The following is a 24,230-nucleotide window of genomic DNA, read 5'->3' on the forward strand; positions in this document are numbered from 1 at the left end:
GCTGTTTCAATTCCCACAAAAAATAAAATCTGTCTTGTATCAGTTTTAGTCTTTTGGACAATTTCAGCTCTTTACCACAGTTATTTCAGTTTTGGAAAGTGAAACCAAATATTGGTGTAAAGTAAGCCAAACAGCAGGTGGCTCAGGGAAGAGCAGCATCTGATATGTCTGGCAAGATGGGCCAAATGTATGGGCCACAGTGTCAACTCTGGAGCACTTTCTACTTTGCTACTAAGGGTAGATTTGGACTTGACAGTAATAATCCCCTCCATTCTGTACAGATGTACACGGGATGTTTTGTATAGTTTAGCATGTTGCAGTTATTCTTATTGTGAGAGATCTAGAATATAAGTATAAAACAAACCTGTTTTTTTTTTCTTTACAGCATTCTGCAAACATAATTCGAGCCTTGGAGTTGTTTGTAAGATCTGACATTTTAAGTGGAGAAAATGCCTACATGTGTGCAAAGTAAGAAATCTTTAAATGGTTGGCTTTATTAGCAACATCCCTATAGAAGTGTACATTTTGTGTAGCACTTTTAGTCAACATAGGTTTACAATGCTCAGGATATTTATGAAATTTTTCCTGAATGACTAAAGGCATTCACACTATAAGGCTGGGGTCACATTAGCGTATGGCATTGGTTGCGAGAGCAACTAATTCCTTATGCTAATAACCCCCGGATCCTGTTCTGCTGCGTGAGATGAGTGTCATGTGACTTTGATCCGATCTTGCGATTGGATCACAGCTGCTGCGGAGGAGGGGGAGGGATTAATCTCACCATGTTCTCCATTGTCAGCCTGTGCATATACCGAACTGCACTTGGATGACTTCCGAATGCAGTCTGATGTTTCCTTTGCACCCATAGACTTGTATGGCTGCAAGTGACACTGCTCTCTGACAATCACAGTATGCTGCGATTTTTGTCTTCGGTCTGATTAGGACTGAGGAAAACTCGAAGACCTGAGCTGTAGCATTGTCTTAAATGGGGCCAAGAAAAAATTCTATCAGCTGAAAATTATAAAAGTAGGAAACTGTCTTATTGCTTGCATTACCCAAATGCACAGGAATACTAGTTTGTAAATGGGTTGGTCGTGTGATCGCTCCTCTGTTAATTTAGTGAGCCGCTATACGGCCATCACATGGTGCCTCCAATCTGGATCTCATGTGACTGTCTGTATCAGTGATCATCTCCCCCTGATCAATATGAGTAGAGACCCTGGTGTTAACCCCTTCACGACCGGCCGATTTTTCGCTTTCCGTTTTTTTCTTCGGCGCTCCATTGGGAGACCCAGACGATTGGGTGTATAGCACTGCCTCCGGAGGCCACACAAAGCAATTACACTAAAAAGTGTAAGGCCCCTCCCCTTCTGGCTATACACCCCCAGTGGGATCACTGGCTCACCAGTTTTCTGCTTTGTGCGAAGGAGGTCAGACATCCACGCATAGCTCCACTGTTTAGTCAGCAGTAGCTGCTGACTCTATCGGATGGAAGAAAAGAGGGCCCATATAGGGCCCCCAGCATGCTCCCTTCTCACCCCACTTGCGGTTTGTAAGGTTGAGGTACCCATTGCGGGTACGGAGGCTGGAGCCCACATGCTGCTTTCCTTCCTCATCCCCCTGAGGGGCTCTGTGGAAGTGGGATCTTACCGGCCCCCAAACCCTGAGGCCGAGCTCCATCCACAGACCCAGAGACCCTGCTGGAGGAGCTGAGTACAGTCAGGGACAAGGCCCTGCAACGTTCAGGTACTCTGTGTCCCCGCACAGACAGGCCACGCACACTCCAGGCTTGCTGGGTGTGCTAGTGCGCCGGGGGCACTAGCGCTGCGCGCTTGGGTTAGAGTCACTGCAGCGTAGCTGAGTGATTTTATGTCTTGGGAACTACCGCGCCGGCCGCTCCGGGAGCGGCGGCGCCGCTGGGACTTGTAGTGCGCCGGGGACTCGCGCTGCCCGCGCTTTTACGGCGGCAGCGCTCATAAATCTAGTCCCCGGCTTTTGCGGCCTAGCTCTGCTTCGTTCCCGCCCCCACCCTGTCAATCAGGGCAAGGGAGAGACGCTGTACGTTTATTCAGCGCCGAGGGCTGGAGCCTTATTTACATGCTCCAGCCCTCTCACTGGGCACAGTGGGGACGCAAGTTTCCCGCTCTTGGTCTCGCCCAGGGCCCGCCCCTCTCCACAGGACGCCGGCAGCCATTCCTGCATGCAGTCTGGCTGGAGAACGGACACAGGCTCTGGGGGACTCAGACAAGGGACTCTGGCGACCGCACACCCGCGTTTATGCGGGCGGTAAGCTGCACATAAGTGCTGGCCCCACTAGTGCCACAGTGTTATTTGGTGCATTTTTTCCCTGTACCATATATATTTATATTGCACTGTACAGTCGCTTCTTGGCTTATACCCTCATTGCTCTGAGGAGACAACAACATGTCATCCGCAAAACGCAAGGGTGCCAAGGCACAGGCGGTACGCACTGCTTGTGCCGCATGTGGGGCTAATCTACCGGCAGGTTCCAATGACCCCCATTGTGTGCAATGTTCGGTCCCTGTGCCACTTCGTCAGCCAGAGTCTATGGTAGTAGTGGCCCAGGCAGAGACGCCTGTGAACCCTGCCCCGGTGACGGGGACAGAATTTGCAGTTTTTGCTGATAAGATGTCTGTGACTATGACAAAAATCCTGGAAACCTTGCAGTCCAGGCCAGTTTCTCAGACCATGGACACTGCTGTGTCTATGCTCCCCGGTCCCCCTCAGTTGGAACTAATCCGTACTTCAAGGGGGTCCCAGGCATCACAGGCTGAAGACTCTGACTCGGATGACAGTCCCAGGCAGCCTAAGCGAGGCTTGCGGCTAGATCCATAGTTGCAGTGGAAGATGGGGCTTCACTTAAAGATGCCAATGACAGACAGATGGACCTTTGGTTAAAGTCTGTCTATGAAGCTATCGGCGCGTCGTTTGCTCCAGCATTCGCGGCCGTGTGGGCACTCCAAGCTATTTCAGCTGGCCTGGCACAGGTGGACTCTATCATACGTCCAGCAGTGCCGCGAGTAGCGTCCCTAACCTCGCAAATGTCTGCGTTTGCGACTTACGCTATCAACGCTGTCCTGGACTCTACGAGCCGTACCTCAATGGCGTCTGCCAACTCTGTGGTTTTGCGCAGAGCCTTGTGGTTAAAGGAATGGAAAGCAGATTCTGCTTCCAAGAAATGTTTAACCAGCTTGCCACTATCTGGAGACAGACTGTTTGGTGAGCAATTGGCTGAGATCATTAAACAGTCCAAGGGTAAGGACTCCTCCTTACCCCAGCCCAGATCGAGCAAACCTCAACAGAGGAAGTGGCAGTCGAGGTTTCGGTCCTTTCGAGGCTCCAGCAAGACCCAATTCTCCTCGTCCAAAGGGACTCGGAAGGAGCAAAGGAACTCAGATTCCTGGCGGGCTCATTCACGCCCCAAGAAAACAACCGGAGGAACCGCTTCCAAGGCGGCTGCCTCATGACTTTCGGCCTCATCCCTCCGCATCCTCGGTCGGTGGCAGGCTCTCCCGCTTTTGCGACATTTGGCTGCCACAGGTCAAAGACCGGTGGGTAGCAGACATTTTGTCTCACGGGTACAGGATAGAATTCAGTTCTCATCCTCCCCCTCGGTTCTTCAGAACCTCCCCACATCCCGACCGAGCAAATGCCCTTCTGCAGGCGGTGTGCTCACTAAGAGCAGAAGGAGTGGTGATCCCTGTTCCTCTGCAGGAACAAGGGCAAGGTTTTTACTCCAATCTCTTCGTGGTTCCAAAAAAGGACGGCTCGTTCCGTCCTGTTCTGGACCTAAAGCTGCTCAACAAGCATGTGAACGCCAGGCGGTTCCGGATGGAATCCCTCCGCTCTGTCATTGCCTCAATGTCTCAAGGAGATTTCCTTGCATCAATAGACATCAAAGATGCTTATCTCCACGTGCCGATTGCTACAGAGCACCAACGTTTCTACGTTTCGTGATAGGAGACGACCATCTCCAGTTCGTAGCTCTGCCATTTGGTCTGGCGACAGCCCCACGGGTTTTCACCAAGGTCATGGCGGCAGTGGTAGCAGTCTTGCATTCTCAGGGACACTCGGTGATCCCTTACTTGGACGATCTACTTGTCAAAGCACCCTCTCAAGAGGCATGCCAACACAGCCTGAATGTTGCGCTGGAGACTCTCCAGACTTTCGGGTGGATCATCAACTTTTCAAAGTCAAACCTGGCACCGACTCAATCACTAACGTATCTTGGCATGGAGTTTCATACTCTCTCAGCGATAGTGAAGCTTCCGCTGGACAAGCAGCGGTCTCTACAGACAGGGGTGCAGTCTCTCCTTCAGGGTCAGTCGCACCCCTTAAGGCGCCTCATGCACTTCCTAGGGAAGATGGTGGCAGCAATGGAGGCAGTCCCGTTCGCGCAGTTTCATCTGCGTCCACTTCAATGGGACATTCTCCGCCAATGGGACGGGAAGACAACTTCCCTAGACAGGAAAGTCTCCCTTTCTCAGACGGCCAAGGATTCTCTGCTATGGTGGCTTCTTCCCACCTCATTATCGCAGGGAAGATCATTCCTGCCCCCATCCTGGGCAGTGGTCACGACAGACGCGAGTCTGTCAGGGTGGGGAGCAGTTTTTCTCCACCACAGGGCTCAAGGGACGTGGACTCAGCAGGAGTCCACCCTTCAGATCAATGTTCTGGAGATCAGGGCGGTGTATCTTGCCCTATTAGCCTTCCAGCGGTGGCTGGAAGGAAAACAGATCCGAATTCAGTCGGACAACTCCACAGCGGTGGCATACATCAACCACCAAGGAGGGACACGCAGTCGGCAAGCCTTCCAGGAAGTCAGGCGGATTCTGATGTGGGTAGAGGAAAGAGCATCCACCATATCAGCAGTCCACATCCCGGGCGTAGAAAACTGGGAAGCAGACTTCCTCAGTCGCCAGGGCATGGACGCAGGGGAATGGTCCCTTCACCCGGACGTGTTTCAGGAAATCTGCCGCCGCTGGGGGGTGCCGGACGTCGACCTAATGGCGTCTCGGCACAACAACAAGGTCCCGACCTTCATAGCGCGGTCTCGCGATCAAAGAGCTCTGGCGGCAGACGCCTTAGTGCAAGATTGGTCGCAGTTCCGGCTCCCTTATGTGTTTCCACCTCTGGCACTCTTGCCCAGAGTGTTACGCAAGATCAGATCCGATTGCGGCCGCGTCATACTCGTCGCCCCAGACTGGCCGAGGAGGTCGTGGTACCCGGATCTGTGGCATCTCACGGTCGGCCAACCGTGGGCACTACCAGACCGTCCAGACTTACTGTCCCAAGGGCCGTTTTTCCATCGGAATTCTGCGGCCCTGAACCTGACTGTGTGGCCATTGAGTCCTGGATCCTAGCGTCTTCAGGATTATCCCAAGGGGTCGTGGCCACCATGAGACAGGCTAGGAAGTCCACTTCTGCTAAGATCTACCACAGAACGTGGAAGATTTTCTTATCCTGGTGCTCTGCACAAGGAGTATCTCCCTGGCCATTCGCGTTACCTGTCTTTCTTTCCTTCCTGCAATCTGGGTTGGAAAAGGGCTTGTCGCTCGGCTCCCTTAAAGGGCAAGTCTCGGCACTATCCGTGTTTTTTCAGAAGCGGCTAGCACGACTTTCTCAGGTGCGCACGTTCCTGCAGGGGGTTTGTCATATCGTACCTCCGTACAGGCGGCCGTTAGATCCGTGGGATCTAAACAAGGTCCTTGTTGCTCTCCAGAAGCCGCCCTTCGAGCCTCTGAGGGATGTGTCACTTTCTCGACTCTCACAGAAAGTGGCCTTTCTGGTAGCGGTCACGTCTCTTCGGAGAGTGTCCGAACTAGCAGCGCTGTCATCCAAGGCTCCTTTCCTGGTGTTCCACCAGGACAAGGTAGTGCTGCGCCCCATTCAGGAGTTTCTCCCTAAGGTGGAATCCTCTTTTCATCTTAATCAGGATATCTCCTTGCCTTCCTTTTATCCGTATGCAGTTCATCGGTATGAAAAGGATTTACATTTGTTGGATCTGGTGAGAGCACTCAGAATCTACATTTCCCGCACGGCGCCCCTGCGCCGCTCGGATGCACTCTTTGTCCTTGTCGCTGGTAAGCGCAAAGGGTCGCAGGCTTCCAAAGCCACCCTGGCTCGATGGATCAAAGAACCAATTCTTGAAGCCTACCGTTCTGCTGGGCTTCCGGTTCCATCAGGGCTGAAGGCCCATTCTACCAGAGCCGTGGGTGCGTCCTGGGCATTACGACACCAGGCTACGGCTCAACAGGTGTGCCAGGCAGCTACCTGGTCGAGTCTGCACACTTTCACCAAACATTATCAGGTGCATACCTATGCTTCGGCGGACGCCAGCCTAGGTAGAAGAGTCCTGCAGGCGGCAGTTGCCTCCCCGTAGGGGAGGGCTGTCTTTGCAGCTCTAACATGAGGTATTTCTTTACCCACCCAGGGACAGCTTTTGGACGTCCCAATCGTCTGGGTCTCCCAATGGAGCGCCGAAGAAGAAGGGAATTTTGTTACTTACCGTAAATTCCTTTTCTTCTAGCTCCTATTGGGAGACCCAGCACCCGCCCTGTTGTCCTTCGGGATTTTTGGTTGTTTTTCGGGTACACATGTTGTTCATGTTGAATGGTTTTCAGTTCTCCGACGTTACTTCGGAGTGAATTTGTTTAAACCAGTTATTGGCTTTCCTCCTTCTTGCTTTTGCACTAAAACTGGTGAGCCAGTGATCCCACTGGGGGTGTATAGCCAGAAGGGGAGGGGCCTTACACTTTTTAGTGTAATTGCTTTGTGTGGCCTCCGGAGGCAGTGCTATACACCCAATCGTCTGGGTCTCCCAATAGGAGCTAGAAGAAAAGGAATTTACGGTAAGTAACAAAATTCCCTTCTTTTTCGCCATTCTTTTTCTGAGACGTAACTTTTTTATTTTTCAGTCAATATGGTCATGTGAGGGCTCATTTTTTGCGGAACGAGCTGTACTTTTAAATGAAACAATCAGTTTTACCATATAGTGTACTAGAAAACGGCAAAAAAATTCAAAATGCTGAAAAATTGCAAAAAAAGTGCGATGGCACTATGGTTTTTGAGATATTTTATTCACTGTGTTCACTATATGGTAAACCTGATGTGTGGGTGTGATGCCTCAGGTCAGTGCGAGTTCGTAGACACCAAACATGTATAGGTTTACTTTTATATAAGGGGTTAAAAAAAAATCGGAAGTTTGTCCGAAAAAAGTGGCGCACGTTTTACGCCATATTCCGTGACCCGTAGCGTTCTCATTTTTCGGGATCGTTGGCTCAATGATGGCTTATTTTTTGCGTCTCGAGCTGACGTTTTTAACGGTACAATTTTTGCGCAGATGCTACGTTTTGATCGCCTCTTATTGCATTTTGCGCAAAAGTTGTGGCGACAAAAAAACATCGTTTTGGCGTTTGGAATTTTTTTTTGCCGCTACGCCGTATACTGATCAGATTAATTGATTTGATATTTTGATAGATCGGGTGTTTCTGAACGCGGCGATACCAAATGTGTGCGTATTTTTTTTTTTTTTTTTTAACCCTTTAATTTTCAATGGGGCGAATGGAAGGTGATTTGAACTTTTTTTTTTCTTCATCGTTCCTTATGGGAGACCCAAACCATGGGTGTATAGCTTCTGCCTCCGGAGGACACACAAAGTACTACACTAAAAGTGTAGCTCCTCCCTCCGAGCATATACACTCCCCGGATGACAAATCCAACCAGTTCAATGCTTTGTGTTCAGGAGGTCACACACACACACATGCATCCTCTGATTTTTGATTTTTGATTTCAAAGATTTGGAAGAAAAGCGGGTCCAATCTGGACTCCCGGCATGTCCCTTCTCACCCCACTGTGTCGGCGGTGCTGTTAAGGTTGATGTTACAGGGCTGGAGCCTTCACATGCCGCGCTCCTTCACCATCCCTTGGGCTCTGGCTTGAAGTGGGAGCCATCACGGTTCTCACTGCTTTGCAGGAGACCGGTCTCCATCCGCAGCCCTTTCAGGACCCTGACGGATGGAGCGATCATCCCCCAGGGACCTGGCACCTGCGTCTCACAAGCTAAGTACTGAGACGTTATTACCACAGACGGTGGTCATTCCAGGGGTCCCTTGTACTTTAATATTGGGGGAGAGTGTGTTTTATAACTGTGTTAACATTTCCGGCCGGTTCTCCAGTTTTCACTGGAGAACCGCGCCGATGGTGCCTGCACGCTGGCCGCATGTTTAAATCTAGGCCCCGGCTTCGCCTGAGGCCTAGTTTCGATTCTCTACCCCTGCATGTCAGTCAGTGCAGTGGGACAGTGTGGCTCCGCCCAGCGGCTATTCAGCACAGGGAAGGGACACTCCTCACTGAGGAAAGATTCCCTCCCCTGTATGCCTCATTTGCCCTCCGTCCTGCTCTCAGAGTAGGCCCCGCCCCCTCTCCTCGCTGCGGACGCCATTTTCTCAGCGTTCTCAATGTGTCATAACACATTGTGGCAAATGGGGGCCTGGGACAGAGCCCCCACTTCTGGGGGATCTGGAGGGCACAGAGATTGTTAAACGGTCTGGCAAGCCACAACCTCCGGTTGTGCAGCTGCTCATATACTCTGTTTATATACTCTGCTGGGGGTCATTCTGGACAGAGCCCCCACTTCTGGGGGATCTGGAGGGCACAGAGATGTTCCTATGTTAAACGGTCTGGCAAGCCACAACCTCCGGTTGTGCAGCTGCTTATATACCCTGTTTATATACTCTGCTGGGGGTCTTTCTGGACAGAGCCCCCACTTCTGCAGCATGTCTTTTATCAGAGCAGGGCTGCAAGGCTGTTTTTTTTTTTTTTTAAATTCTTTATTTTTAAGTGAAAACCTTCAACATAACATAATACAGTTCTTATGACCAATCAGGCCAATTTGCACTACAATACATATATCATTAATAAGATGCCAAACGGGAAATATATATTTGTATCTTGCTGAATCACGTTCCTTCATATATCTCCTCCCGGGTTCCTGATAAGTCTAGGTTCCACCACATTTTTGCTTTAATACAGATTCACATTAAAACAGATAACGAAGGTGACTCACAAATACATGTAAAACAAGAAAGATAGAAAGGCTAGAGAAGAAAGAGAAGTTATTAGGCAATCAGTGTGAGAAGAATAGAAAAGTAGGAAGAAAAATGGGAGGGGGAGGGGAAGAGAGGGGGGGGAGAGAGGGAGGAAATCGGGGGGGGGGGGGGTAGGGAGGGGAATTCAGCTAAGTGTTGCAAACTGCGGTTCCATCGGTAGCCACATCGCCCCCCACCAGGACGCTATATTCCTCTGAATGTTGGAAGTCCAACCATTCTCGCCAAGTGGACCAGAATTTCTCATATGTATCATGCAGCGAGGAGGTTAAATCCTCCATGTACATGAGGTCATTGACCTTATTGATCCATTGGACCAACGTGGGAGGGGTCGTGCTCCTCCATCTTTCAGGTATGCATACTCTCGCAGCCATAATAAGGAATTTCCTCAAAGAATTCTTATAGGTTTTTTCAGGGACCCCACAGTGATGCAATAGGGCAGCAGCAGGTCCCAGCTCCTCGTCATTGCCAGTAACCTGGCGAATGGTGTCGGACACTCCCTTCCAGAAGGGCCGGATCGCCTCACACCCCCAAAACACATGTAAAATGTTACCCTCTGCTGTGCCACATCTCCAACATGTGGGGTCTACTGTTGGAAACATGACATGTAACCTGGAGGGTACTCTGTACCATCTGGATAACAGTTTATAGCTAGCCTCCTGGAACCTGGAGCTGATGGAAGATGTGTGTGCCAATCTGAAGATCCGTTCCCACTGTATTGGTGTCAGCTGAATACCCAAATCACATTCCCATTGTGAAGCAAACGGGGGAAGTTGTTGGTCAGGGGACGAAGACAAAAGTGAATAAACCACTGAAAGCGAATGTCGTATTGTGCCTGAACCCATACACAATTTTTCAAACTGTGTCTTAGGACGTTGAAAGTGGGTCCTAGCTGGGAGACTACTGAAAAAATGCGTCAATTGTAAGCATCTCCATAGACCCAGTGGGATGGGATCCTGTCTAACCCCCAAACCCTCCACCTGCGGCCAGTTGTCCCGAATCCCAAAGTCTTCCACCCGGTCCACCCCGCCCCGAACCCATGCCTGAAATACTGGGTCTGTTCTACCTGGTTCAAAAGCAGGATGGCTCAAGATCGGTGTCAGGCTCGAGTGTCTGGGTATCAACTCCGATTGCACCTTCCCAGTATTGCAGTATGTCACGGTTGGTCCGATAGTTGGATGTGATTTCAATCTTGCAGGGACCTCAGAGAGTACCCACGGTAATTTGTTGAGGGGTATTGGGGAAAAGGACTGCTCTATCTGTACCCACGCCTTCTGAGACCCGTTCCTGCACCAGTCAATCATTCTAGTAAGATGCCCAGCTAAGTGATATCTTCTTATATCTGGCAACCCAATCCCCCCACCCCCCTTGGTCCTGTGTAAGATAGCTCTTTTTATGCGTGCCGATTTACCTCCCCAAATGAACGAAGACTGAATGGATTCCAGAGATTTGAAGAATCCAGACGGTATTTTGATTGGGAGCGCCTGTAACAGGTAAAGAATTCTGGGTAGGACATTCATTTTATATATCTGGCATCTGCCAAACCAGGAGAATAATAATTTCCCCCATCTGTCACAGTCTTTCCTGATACTAGATAACAGAGATGGGAAGTTCTGTGAGTAAAGTAGACCCAAGTCACTGGTCAGACGTACCCCCAGGTAATTTAGGGATTGGGCTGCCCATCGAAAACTAAACGATGTTTTCAACTCTTCCACTTCTTTAAAAGTAAGATTTATGTTGAGAGCCTCAGATTTTGTGAAATTTATCTTAAAGTTTGATAGGCTGGAGAATTTCTGAAACTCCCTCATTAAGTTTGGGAGCGAAATCCTTGGTGCCGAAACGAAAAACAGAAGATCATCCGCATATGCAGCTACTTTATGTGTTGCCTGGCCAACCCCAATGCCTGTAATATCAGAATTGGCTCGTACATGTCTGAGGAAGGGTTCTAGCGTCAGGATGAAGATTAGCGGAGACAATGGGCATCCTTGCCGGGTGCCGTTAGATATTTTAAATGGGTCGGACAGAATCCCATTTACCCGGACTCTTGCCGAGGGTACCGAGTATAAAGACATGATCCAATTCATCATGCCGCGTCCCAACCCAAGACAACCGAGCGTGGCTTCCATAAAGGTCCAGTCTACTCTGTCGAAAGCCTTTTCGGCATCTGTTGACAGAAGCATAGACGGTAGACCCCCCATTTTAGCTTTATGTATCAGATTAATGGCCTTAACAGTATTATCCCGTGCCTCACGGCCCGCCATGAAGCCCGCCTGATCTGGATGAATTATTGAAGAAAGAAAAGGAGCCAACCTGTTCGCTAAGATCTTGGCAAATAATTTTGTGTCCACATTCAGCAGGGATATCGGGCGATAACTGGCGCATTGTGTTGGATCTTTCCCTATTTTTGGTAATACCGTAATATGTGCTCTCAACGAATCTGCATTAGGGGTTGAGCCCTCTGAGGCCCTGGAATTTAATGCTGACAGGAGGTGTGGAGATATCATCTCTGTAAATTTTTTATAGTAAATCAGGGGAAGGCCATCCGGCCCTGGAGCTTTTCCCGGTTTTGATGACGTAATTGCGTCCACCAGTTCTTGCTTTGAGATTGGAGTTTCTAACATAGCTATGTCAGAATCTTCCAACCTCGGCATTTTTGCTTCTCTGAGGTACTCTGAAATTTTTCTTTCAAAAGATGATTTTGACTTCGCAGGGTCATTTGTCTCTAGATTATATAAGGACTCATAGAATTTTTGGAACGCCTCCGCTATTTCTACCGAAGAGTGTAATATTGAACCCTGGGGATGTGATGGGGATATTTTTGATATAAAGGTTGTCGCCTGTTGTTGTCTGAGTGCTCTCGCTAAAGTCCTGCTGCACTTGTTCCCGTATTCATAGAAGTGTCTACGGCATCTATTAAGGACCCCCTTTGCCTTGTTGTTAAGTAATTTCCGCAATTCATCCCGAACTTTAAATAAGGATCCCCCCAACTCTGCTGAGGGCATCTGCTTATGTTGTGTCTCTAAATCCCTCAGCTGTGTGAGCAACCTGTTAACCTCCAATTCCCTTTCCCTTTTTCTCCTTGCCCCTTGCTGTATGAGCACCCCCCTAATGACGCACTTGTGAGCCTCCCAAACCGTTGTTGGTGAAGTGTCCCCACCCGCATTCATTGTAAAGTATTCTGTCAAAGAATTCTGTACCATCTGCAGGCTTCCCGGGTCCTCCAGCAAGGAAGTGTTCAGCTTCCACTGCCACTGCTGTGGAATCGGGGACTGCAACAAGACCGACACTGTGCAGAGTGCGTGGTCAGAGAAGGTTATGTTGTCTATCTGGGCTTTAGAGATCCTTTCAAGGTCTTTGTGTTTCACAAAAAAGTAATCCAGTCTGGAGTACACTCCATGTGCATTTGAATAGAAAGAGTAGTCTTTATCGGACGGGTGCAGAAGTCTCCATGTATCCACAAGCTGCTGTTCATGTAACATGCACCGCAGCCTGCGGAGAGCTGATGTAGGATGTGCCGAAGTGCCTGTCGAAGTGTCCTGCGCTGGGTTTAGAGCAATATTGAGATCCCCCCCTAGTATGAGTGTCCCCTCCACGAAGTCCTCCATTGACTCCAGAAATCCCGCCAGGGTGTCAATCTGCCCTATATTGGGAAGGTATATGGATACCAGAGTGTAAATATGCCTGGCGATCCTGCCCTTCACCATTAATAGTCTGCCCATGTCATCACTGCGAGAGTCCATGAACTCCCAGGGAATTGCGCGAGCGATGAGGATGCTAGTTCCTCGGGACTTCGGGTCTGGTGAGAAGCTATGGTATGCCTCAGGGAACCAGCGTGATGTTAGTTTGAATGGTTTATGTTTGCATAAATGCGTTTCCTGCAGAAAGGCAACTTGGACCCCATTTTTTTTTAACGAGTTTGCCAGGATAGACCTCTTACCCGGGCTATGTAGTCCTTTTACATTTAGTGTCCCATATTTCACTTCCGAGACCCCTGATCTGTGCATAGTTATGTCAAGAGCTGTGGTGTACCCCCTACGGGAGAGGACGGGATATGAGAGAGTGGGATAGGGGATGGAAGGGAAGAGGGGGTCAGAAAAGTCAGGAAGGAGAGAGAAGGGTTCAGACCCTACAGAGAGAAAAAACGCAGAAGAAAGAAAGAAACCAAGAAGGAGAAAAGGATAATGAGTTAGAGAAAGAGTACGTTAAGAGTTAGACAAAATATAATTATAGACCGTACCGGCTGGCCTAAAAGAACGACCAGTACAATTATACACTCTAAAACTATACAGTCTCACTGAAACTTTCGGAGACCTGGTGTCCTCCTAACGGGAGAACCACCCTTGGGGTGCGTGGAAGACCAAGGGCAGAAGCTGAACAGGCTCTAGGCAAAAATGACATTGCTATTTTAAACTACAAACCCACATCTCACCCCCCCATACTGGGACAGGGCGGTGAGAGGCACAGAACTTAGATGACTACCAAAATTTCCAGACTATCCTCAAAACTTAACAATTCAAGGGTCCTTATAACCCACATGGAGAGGAGGGGGGGAGAGAGAAGGGGGGGGGGGAAGAAAAAAAAAAAAAAAAAAAAAAAAAAAGAGCGAAAAGCATGAATACTTCAGGACATTTCGCAAGACCTTAATACAATATTATGATGACCACACCAGGCCTAAAAATATGGCCTATCTCCCGCTCCTCCCACCATGAGACAAAAAACCATGATCAAACCCGAGTCATCAATCTGGCTCCTCCTGGGAACAATAACCGATCGGCACGAAGTCCCTGGAACTTTTCTGATATCTCGCAGGCAGACGTCTACTTCCTCTTTTTCTTTGGGGTAACCCGGCAGGTCTGTCCATCAGTAGCCAGTTAGGAATTTCCACCGCAGGCGTATCAAGAAATTGGAAGAGACTTTCCACTTCCTCCGGACGCTTCAGCAGGAATTGGTCCCCTTTGTGGCGAACTATTAGGTGAAATGGATGTCCCCATCTGTAGGATGCTCCTTTATCTTTGATCTTTTGCAAAATTGGCATAAGTTGGCGTCTCATGTACAGGGTTCTGGATGATATGTCAGGAAAGAGCTTGACTTCAGACCCTTCATATGAGACAGTTCCATAGGTCCATGCATTTCTCAGTATGGCTTCTTTATCGGTGTAGTAATGTAGTCTGCACAGAACATCTCTTGGTTGGGCAGTATCCCCCGGGCCTTGGCGGAACACTCTGTGGACCCTATCAATCACATAAGTGGTATCCTCAGCAGCCCCCATCACCTTGTTGAATATTAGAGTTACAGACTTGAGCAGGGCATTGGCTGTTATCACTTCTGGAATGCCTTTCAATCGGATATTATTTCGCCTTCCCCTATTCTCTTGATCATCTAATAGATTGGCGACATTTTGCAGGTGTGTTCTGGAATTGGAGAGATCTTGCTCCAGTGTGTTAACTCTTTCAAATAATGTAAATACGTCTTTTTCCACTGCTGTTGTGCGTGTATCCAGAGCGTCAATGTCCCCTTTCACAATAGACAGGGCCCTTTCATGTGCCGCCTCCATTTTGGTCACTAGTATGTCTAGATCATTTTTGGTAGGGAGAGCTGACAGTAATTGCAATATGCGATCTGTTTCTGCAGAGAGACATCCAGGGTTAACTATAGGTGTGATTTGGCCTCCAGTTTGCTTCCCCTGATTGTTTGGGGATGAGTTTTCCTGGGAACCTGATATCCCTTGAGAGTTCATGCTGTCTGTGCTTACAGGGTTAATTCCCTCAGCACCCACGCTCCTGTTCTCTGCATCAGCCTGACTTCCTGATCTTTGCTGTGAGGTTGGAATGCAAGGCTGTTTTTATTATGCACCGCATGTAGACTCGTACTGTCTGTACCGAGCACATAACCACATTGTGATGCCTGTTCTAACATAGTGGTGCCGCAGCCTGGCAGCTCATCCCCAGTGGTCCCTCCGGCTGCTCCGGCCCCGGTGGCTGAACCCCCCGGCTTGAGTAGAATCCCTCTCTCCAGGGGACAGCTGTCCCGGACACTGCTGAGCATGCATCAGCCCCCTTCTCAGGGCGCTTCTGCTGCTACGGCTCGCTCAGCAAAGCTCACAGAGGATTCTTCATCTGGCTCAGACCCCGTCCTAAAATGGAGACGCAGGGTCCCCTTTCCTTCCTCGTCCCGCGGCTCTGATTCACGATCTGACTCGCAGTACGGGGAGGATGCCTTTACTAGGGGCTCGGACGCTACTCCATGTACCATTTTGTCCGAGGGTGACGCAGATGCTAATCATTTGATTGCGTCCATTATATTTGTACTGGACCTCAATCTGCCTGTATCAGGGTAGCAACCCCCTCTAGCAGAAAAGCATCAGTATACCTTGCCTAAGAGAACGGGGAGTGTGTTCTTTAACCACTCCAGTTTTTTCAGGCCACTGTGACCAAACCCAGAGCCTGTCCTGACAGACGCTTCCCAAAGCGTAGTTCTGATGACTGTTTCCCCCTTCCACCAGTGGTGGTCAAGGAGTGGGCTCATTCACCAAGGGTGGACGCTACGGTGTCTAGTCTCTCAGCCCGGACAGTTGTGTCAGTGGCTGACGGCACCTCTCTAAAGATCCCACTGTCCGCCAAGTTGTCCTTCTGGCCAAATCTATATATGAGGCGGCAGGGGCCTCGTTCTCCCCATCTTTTGCAGCAGTGCGGGCTCTCAAAGCCATCTCTGCTTCTCGGGAGAAGAAGCGTTCCCTTACCAGGGTCTTTATGCCCGACATGGTTGTCTTAACTTCCAGGCTTCAGTCTTTTCATCCTATAGCTGGAGACTGTCACCGCACTGCGGTGGCCTCGGCTATTTCCCTCGCTATCCGCAGGTTCCTGTGGCTTCGAGAGTGGAAGGCAGATGCTTCTTAAGAAGTTCCTTGCTGGATTCCCTTTTGCTGGGACCAGTCTATTCGGTGAACAACTGGATGAAATTATTAAGGAAGTTTTTGGCAGGAAGAGTACTTCCATGCCACAACCCAGGAAACCTTTCCAGGGCAGGAACCAGTCGAGGTTTCGTTCCTCTCGTTTCCTCTAACTGGTCGTCCTCTAAGCCCTCGGCCTCGTCCACTAACTCGGCCAAGGTCCGTAAACCAACTGGCGCATGAAGCCGCGTCCTAAGTCGGCAGGAGCTGCTGCCACCAAGGCAGCCTCCCCTTGATTATCTGGCTGCGCCAGTAACGTCCTTGGTCGGTGGCAGGCTCTCCCTCTTGGGCGACGTGTGGTTTCAACACGTCTTCGTTCAGTGGGTGTGGGTTACCATCTCCCACGGCTACAGAATAGAATTCTATCCAGCCGCCAAACAGATTTTTTCCGTCAACTCCCCCCTGCTCCAAGGCCGCCGCCTTCTCACAGGCCGTGGCACTCTTGCAGGCCAATGGAATAATTGTACCAGTTCCCGACTGGGAACGGTTCTGAGATTTCTACTCAAATCTCTTCCTAGTCCCCGAGAAGGACGGTGCTTTCCGACCTGGATCTCAAGCTTCTCAACAAGCATGTTCAGGTGCGGCAATTTTGCATGGAATCTCTGCGATCAGTCAATGACCCAAGGAAATTTCTTGGCATCCATCGACATCAGAGATGTCTATCTGCATGTGCCATTCGCAGTTTCACACCAGCGTTGGCTACGTTTTGTAATTGGAGAGGAACATTTCCAATTCGTGGCTCTCCCCTTTGGGTTAGCCACGGCCCCTCGTGTATTCACCAGTTGCGGTTCAGCTCCTCCAGGGGTTGGTAGTGATTCCTTGCCTGGACGACTTTCTAGTCAGGGTTTCATCCAGTGCAGACTGTCAGCGGAGTGTCTCGCTCACTCTCAGCGGAGTGTCTCGCTCACTCTCAGCGGAGTGTCTCGCTCACTCTCAGCGGAGTGTCTCGCTCACTCTCAGCGGAGTGTCTCGCTCACTCTCAGCGGAGTGTCTCGCTCACTCTCAGCGGAGTGTCTCGCTCACTCTCAGCGGAGTGTCTCGCTCACTCTCAGCGGAGTGTCTCGCTCACTCTCAGCGGAGTGTCTCGCTCACTCTCAGCGGAGTGTCTCGCTCACTCTCAGCGGAGTGTCTCGCTCACTCTCAGCGGAGTGTCTCGCTCACTCTCAGCGGAGTGTCTCGCTCACTCTCAGCGGAGTGTCTCGCTCACTCTCAGCGGAGTGTCTCGCTCACTCTCAGCGGAGTGTCTCGCTCACTCTCAGCGGAGTGTCTCGCTCACTCTCAGCGGAGTGTCTCGCTCACTCTCAGCGGAGTGTCTCGCTCACTCTCAGCGGAGTGTCTCGCTCACTCTCAGCGGAGTGTCTCGCTCACTCTCAGCGGAGTGTCTCGCTCACTCTCAGCGGAGTGTCTCGCTCACTCTCAGCGGAGTGTCTCGCTCACTCTCAGCGGAGTGTCTCGCTCACTCTCAGCGGAGTGTCTCGCTCACTCTCAGCGGAGTGTCTCGCTCACTCTCAGCGGAGTGTCTCGCTCACTCTCAGCGGAGTGTCTCGCTCACTCTCAGCGGAGTGTCTCGCTCACTCTCAGCGGAGTGTCTCGCTCACTCTCAGCGGAGTGTCTCGCTCACTCTCAGCGGAGTGTCTCGCTCACTCTCAGCGGAGTGTCTCGCTCACTCTCAGCGGAGTGTCTCGCTCACTCTCAGCGGAGTGTCTCGCTCACTCTCAGCGGAGTGTCTCGCTCACTCTCAGCGGAGTGTCTCGCTCACTCTCAGCGGAGTGTCTCGCTCACTCTCAGCGGAGTGTCTCGCTCACTCTCAGCGGAGTGTCCTCGCTCACTCTCAGCGGAGTGTCTCGCTCACTCTCAGCGGAGTGTCTCGCTCACTCTCAGCGGAGTGTCTCGCTCACTCTCAGCGGAGTGTCTCGCTCACTCTCAGCGGAGTGTCTCGCTCACTCTCAGCGGAGTGTCTCGCTCACTCTCAGCGGAGTGTCTCGCTCACTCTCAGCGGAGTGTCTCGCTCACTCTCAGCGGAGTGTCTCGCTCACTCTCAGCGGAGTGTCTCGCTCACTCTCAGCGGAGTGTCTCGCTCACTCTCAGCGGAGTGTCTCGCTCACTCTCAGCGGAGTGTCTCGCTCACTCTCAGCGGAGTGTCTCGCTCACTCTCAGCGGAGTGTCTCGCTCACTCTCAGCGGAGTGTCTCGCTCACTCTCAGCGGAGTGTCTCGCTCACTCTCAGCGGAGTGTCTCGCTCACTCTCAGCGGAGTGTCTCGCTCACTCTCAGCGGAGTGTCTCGCTCACTCTCAGCGGAGTGTCTCGCTCACTCTCAGCGGAGTGTCTCGCTCACTCTCAGCGGAGTGTCTCGCTCACTCTCAGCGGAGTGTCTCGCTCACTCTCAGCGGAGTGTCTCGCTCACTCTCAGCGGAGTGTCTCGCTCACTCTCAGCGGAGTGTCTCGCTCACTCTCAGCGGAGTGTCTCGCTCACTCTCAGCGGAGTGTCTCGCTCACTCTCAGCGGAGTGTCTCGCTCACTCTCAGCGGAGTGTCTCGCTCACTCTCAGCGGAGTGTCTCGCTCACTCTCAGCGGAGTGTCTCGCTCACTCTCAGCGGAGTGTCTCGCTCACTCTCAGCGGAGTGTCTCGCTCACTCTCAGCGGAGTGTCTCGCTCACTCTCAGCGGAGTGTCTCGCTCACTCTCAGCGGAGTGTCTCGCTCACTCTCAGCGGAGTGTCTCGCTCACTCTCAGCGGAGTGTCTCGCTCACTCTCAGCGGAGTGTCTCGCTCACTCTCAGCGGAGTGTCTCGCTCACTCTCAGCGGAGTGTCTCGCTCACTCTCAGCGGAGTGTCTCGCTCACTCTCAGCGGAGTGTCTCGCTCACTCTCAGCGGAGTGTCTCGCTCACTCTCAGCGGAGTGTCTCGCTCACTCTCAGCGGAGTGTCTCGCTCACTCTCAGCGGAGTGTCTCGCTCACTCTCAGCGGAGTGTCTCGCTCACTCTCAGCGGAGTGTCTCGCTCACTCTCAGCGGAGTGTCTCGCTCACTCTCAGCGGAGTGTCTCGCTCACTCTCAGCGGAGTGTCTCGCTCACTCTCAGCGGAGTGTCTCGCTCACTCTCAGCGGAGTGTCTCGCTCACTCTCAGCGGAGTGTCTCGCTCACTCTCAGCGGAGTGTCTCGCTCACTCTCAGCGGAGTGTCTCGCTCACTCTCAGCGGAGTGTCTCGCTCACTCTCAGCGGAGTGTCTCGCTCACTCTCAGCGGAGTGTCTCGCTCACTCTCAGCGGAGTGTCTCGCTCACTCTCAGCGGAGTGTCTCGCTCACTCTCAGCGGAGTGTCTCGCTCACTCTCAGCGGAGTGTCTCGCTCACTCTCAGCGGAGTGTCTCGCTCACTCTCAGCGGAGTGTCTCGCTCACTCTCAGCGGAGTGTCTCGCTCACTCTCAGCGGAGTGTCTCGCTCACTCTCAGCGGAGTGTCTCGCTCACTCTCAGCGGAGTGTCTCGCTCACTCTCAGCGGAGTGTCTCGCTCACTCTCAGCGGAGTGTCTCGCTCACTCTCAGCGGAGTGTCTCGCTCACTCTCAGCGGAGTGTCTCGCTCACTCTCAGCGGAGTGTCTCGCTCACTCTCAGCGGAGTGTCTCGCTCACTCTCAGCGGAGTGTCTCGCTCACTCTCAGCGGAGTGTCTCGCTCACTCTCAGCGGAGTGTCTCGCTCACTCTCAGCGGAGTGTCTCGCTCACTCTCAGCGGAGTGTCTCGCTCACTCTCAGCGGAGTGTCTCGCTCACTCTCAGCGGAGTGTCTCGCTCACTCTCAGCGGAGTGTCTCGCTCACTCTCAGCGGAGTGTCTCGCTCACTCTCAGCGGAGTGTCTCGCTCACTCTCAGCGGAGTGTCTCGCTCACTCTCAGCGGAGTGTCTCGCTCACTCTCAGCGGAGTGTCTCGCTCACTCTCAGCGGAGTGTCTCGCTCACTCTCAGCGGAGTGTCTCGCTCACTCTCAGCGGAGTGTCTCGCTCACTCTCAGCGGAGTGTCTCGCTCACTCTCAGCGGAGTGTCTCGCTCACTCTCAGCGGAGTGTCTCGCTCACTCTCAGCGGAGTGTCTCGCTCACTCTCAGCGGAGTGTCTCGCTCACTCTCAGCGGAGTGTCTCGCTCACTCTCTCCACGCTTGCAAGTCCACTCTGACCCCGACCCAGGAACTTATGTCCCTAGGGATGCAATTCGAGACTCTGCTGGCACTTGTGAAGCTGCCCTTAGTCAAACAGCAGTCCCTTCATCTGGCGGTTCGCTCTCTGCTGAGGCTCCGCCGTCATTCCATCAGGCACCTCATGCAGGTGCTGGGTCAGATGGTGGCGTCAATGGAAGCGGTTCCCCTTGCCAGTTCCATCTGCGTCCCCTGCAGCTGGACATTTTCCGCTGTTGGGACAAGGGACCTCTTCCTTGCACAGGCTGGTGGCTCTGTCGCCACAGACCAGGAGCTCTCAAGTGGTGGCTTCGGCCCCTCTCTCTGTCCCAGGGACGCTCCTTTCTGGCCCCGTCCTGGGTGATTCTCACCACGGATGCCAGTCTATCCGGCTGGGGAGCAGTGTTTCTCCACCACCGAGCACAGGGCACTTGGACTCCGTCCGAATCAGCCCTCTCGATCAATGTGCTGGAGATCAGGGCTGTACTCCTAGAACTCGCAGCCGCCTAGCAATGTTGGAAGTTCAACGTATCCTTCAGTGGACGGAGGACTCCAAGTCCTCCATATCCGCAGTCCACGTCCCAGGCGTAGAAAACTGGGAGGCAGATTATCTCAGCCATCAAACCGTGGACAGCGGCGAGTGGGACCTGCATCCGGCAGTGTTCCGGTCAATTTAGCAGGCGGGGCACTCCGGAAGTGGATCTAATGGCATCCCGGCACAACAACAAGGTCCCGGTTTACGAGGCTCGCTCCCACGATCCTCAGGCCTTGGCAGCGGACGCGCTGGTTCCAGATTGGTCCCAGTTCCGTCTGGCCTACGTGTTTCCCCCTCTAGCTCTCTTGCCCAGAGTCCTGCGCAAGATCAGAATGGAGGGCCGTCGGGTCGTACTCATCGCCCCAGACTGGCCCAGGCGAGCTTGGTTCCCAGACCTGCTCCGTCTGTCCGTAGAGGTGCTGTGGCATCTCCCGGACCGGCCAGACCTTCTCTCAGAAGGTCCGTTTTCCGACAGAATTCTGCGGCTCTCAGATTGACGGCGTGGCTCTTGAGCCCTGAATCCTTACGGCTTCAGGCATTCCTTCCGAGGTCATCTTCACTATGACTCAGGCTCGGAAGTCTTCCTCGGCCAGGATTTACCACAGGACTTGGAGAATTTTCCTGTCCTGGTGTCGTTCTTCCGGCCATGCTCCTTGGCTGTTTTTTCCTTGCCGACCATCCTGTCCTTTCTACAGTCCGACCTGCAGCTAGGACTGTCCCTCATTCCCTCAAGGGACAGGTCTCGGCTCTGTCAGCGTTGTTCCAGCGGCATATCGCCCGACTGGCCCAGGTGCGCACCTTCATGCAGGGCGCATCTCACATCATTCCGCCTTACCGGCGGTCTCTGGATCCCTGAGACCTTAATCTGGTCCTCATGGCCTTACAGAAACCCCCCTTTGAGCCTCTTAGGGAGGTTTCGTTGTTTCGTCTTTCACAGAAAGTGGTCTTTCTGGTGGCCATAATTTCTCTCAGGAGAGTCTCTGATTTGACTGTGCTCTCTTCGGAGTCACCCTTTTTGGTTTTTCACCAAGACAAGGTGGTTCTCCATCCGACTCCGGGCCTTCTCCCTAAGGTGGTGTCTCCTTTCCACCTTAACCAGGACATTTCATTGTCTTCCCTTTGTCGGCCCCTGTGCATCGCTTTGAGAAAGCGTTGCATGCTTTAGATTTGGTGCGGACGCTCCGGATCTATGTGTCACACCGCTGTTTTTTTAGGCGGTGCACCTCTCTTTTTGTGCTGACCACACGTCAGCGCAAGGGTTTCTCGGCTTCTAAACCGACCCTAGCTCGTTGGATTAGGTCGGCCATATCCGATGCCTACCAATGTTCTCAGGTGCCTCCCCCGCCGGGGACCAGAGCTGTCGGTGCCTCTTGCGCTACGGCTCAGCAGGTCTGTCAGGCTGCCACTTGGTCTAGTCTGCACACCCTTTCGAAGCACTACCTAGTGCATGCTCATGCTTCGGCAGATGCGAGCTTGGGCAGACGCATCCTTCGGACGGCTGTCGCCCATTTTGTGAAGTTAGGTTTGCCTACTTCTCAGTTTCTGTCTATTTCCCACCCATGGACTGCTTTGAGACGTCCCATGGTTTGGGTCTCCCATAAGGAACGATGAAGAAAAAGAGAATTTTGTTTACTTACCGTAAATTCTTTTTCTTATAGTTCCGACATGGGAGACCCAGCACCCTCCCTGTTGCCTGTTGGCAGCTTTCTTGTTCCGTGTGTTTTCACCGGCGGTTGTTGTAGACAGAGGTTCCGGTTATTCCGGGTTTTACTCTATCTCTACTTATGGGTGGATGTCCTCCTTCAGCTTTGGCACTAAACTGGTTGGATTTGTCATCCGGGGAGTGTATATGCTCGGAGGGAGGAGCTACACTTTTAGTGTAGTACTTTGTTTGTCCTCCGGAGGCAGAAGCTATACACCCATGGTTTGGGTCTCCCATGTCGGAACTATAAGAAAAAGAATTTACGGTAAGTAAACAAAATTCTCTTTTTTTTTAATTTTACTAGTCCCTCTAGGGGGCTATTGCGATCAGCATTCCGATCGCTCTGCAGTATCTGCTGACCACAGCTACAAGGCTGTAAACAGCAGATACGCTGTCTTTCTCTTTTGCTGTGCCGCTGGCACAGCGAAAGTGAAACCAAGTCAGGTGTAGTACAGGAGTCATCACATGACCCTGTACTACCATGACAACTATCGGGAGTCACGTGATCGCGTCACGTGACTTCCGGTATCGGGCGGTAAATAAAACATTACCGCAATCGCGCTTATAATGGCGCTGTCACGTATTGACAGCGCCATATAAGGGGTTAATCGGCACGAGCAGATAACGATTCTGCTCGTGCCTAGCAGGCACACATCTCAGCTGTGAAAATCAGCTGAGATGTGCGCCGATTGCGGCATGCTGCCGCCGGAGGACCGCGGGCAGTAACATTATGACATTTAGGACGTAATTTTACTGCCCACGGTCGTTAAGGGGTTAATTAGCACTGGAGAGGGGGTGGTGTGTCAATAATGTAGAGGAGAATCGTAAGATTTGTTGGCTTTTGGGGGGGGGGGAGAATTTTGTTTAATTTTTTTACATTTATCTTTAAACTTGATTTCGTTTTCTGATACATTTTCTTTAGGGGGAACTTGACGGTGATAAGATCATGCTCGGACTTAAAGCAGCATGCATCAGACACTTTCTGTACGATCACAGCCATGTGTGTTTGACTGAAATGTTGCGGCGTCAGAGGAAGTTATAAAAAGCCGTTCGACTAGTCACCTGTGCAACTGTCTCTGGTGCTTTTTTAAGTGTGTTTTTCTTCTGACATCAAGTCAACATACCTGGCTGAAATTATATAGCCCAGTGCCTGATTAATGCTACCTGTGGATCGAGCAGCATGTATCAGCTGTCGGGTTACCTTTAATGGGGAATTGAACATTGATGGCCTACAATCAGCCCTTTCTGCTTTTTCTGCCATGGATTCTAACCATTTTTATTTTCTCCTGGGAGATGTAAGAGGAAAGTTCCTGCCACAAAGAGATTCAGCATTCATCGAGCCTCAAATGTCCTCACACTGTCGCTGAAAAGATTTGCCAATTTCAGTGGTGGCAAAATAACCAAGGTGAGAAACTAAAATGTACTTGTGTCTTCTAATAAAGTGGGATTAAGGTTATAATAGACACCTTTTGGCTGTACATTAATTATTACTTATGTGCTTTGTAGGATGTTGGATACCCAGAATTTTTGAATATCCGTCCATACATGTCACAGACGAATGGTGACCCTGTTATGTATGCACTCTATGCTGTTCTTGTACATTCTGGGTACAGTTGCCATGCTGGACACTACTATTGTTATGTAAAGGTAAGTACATCTACAAAATGTCTCCATGAAGCAATCAAGTATTGTGATGAGATGTATCAAATCCCTGTGATTCAGAGATCTGAGACTTCAAGGGGTATTCAATCTCCAAGATCC

General features: G+C 51.4%; 1 protein-coding gene across 2 annotated transcripts in view; it reads left to right on the forward strand.

Moving 5' to 3' along the window:
* Nucleotides 1–24,230, forward strand: part of USP36 (ubiquitin specific peptidase 36) — a 164,509-nt gene that overhangs the window by 52,721 nt on the left and 87,558 nt on the right. For both annotated transcript variants that reach the window (XM_075349682.1, XM_075349683.1), the window contains exons 8-10: nt 386–468; nt 23,763–23,874; nt 23,976–24,116. In XM_075349682.1, the coding sequence (XP_075205797.1) occupies nt 386–468; nt 23,763–23,874; nt 23,976–24,116 (336 nt within the window). The remainder of the gene's footprint in view (nt 1–385; nt 469–23,762; nt 23,875–23,975; nt 24,117–24,230) is intronic.

Source organism: Anomaloglossus baeobatrachus, chromosome 5 (genome assembly GCF_048569485.1).
Source record: "Anomaloglossus baeobatrachus isolate aAnoBae1 chromosome 5, aAnoBae1.hap1, whole genome shotgun sequence".
Taxonomy (NCBI): Eukaryota; Metazoa; Chordata; class Amphibia; order Anura; family Aromobatidae; genus Anomaloglossus; species Anomaloglossus baeobatrachus.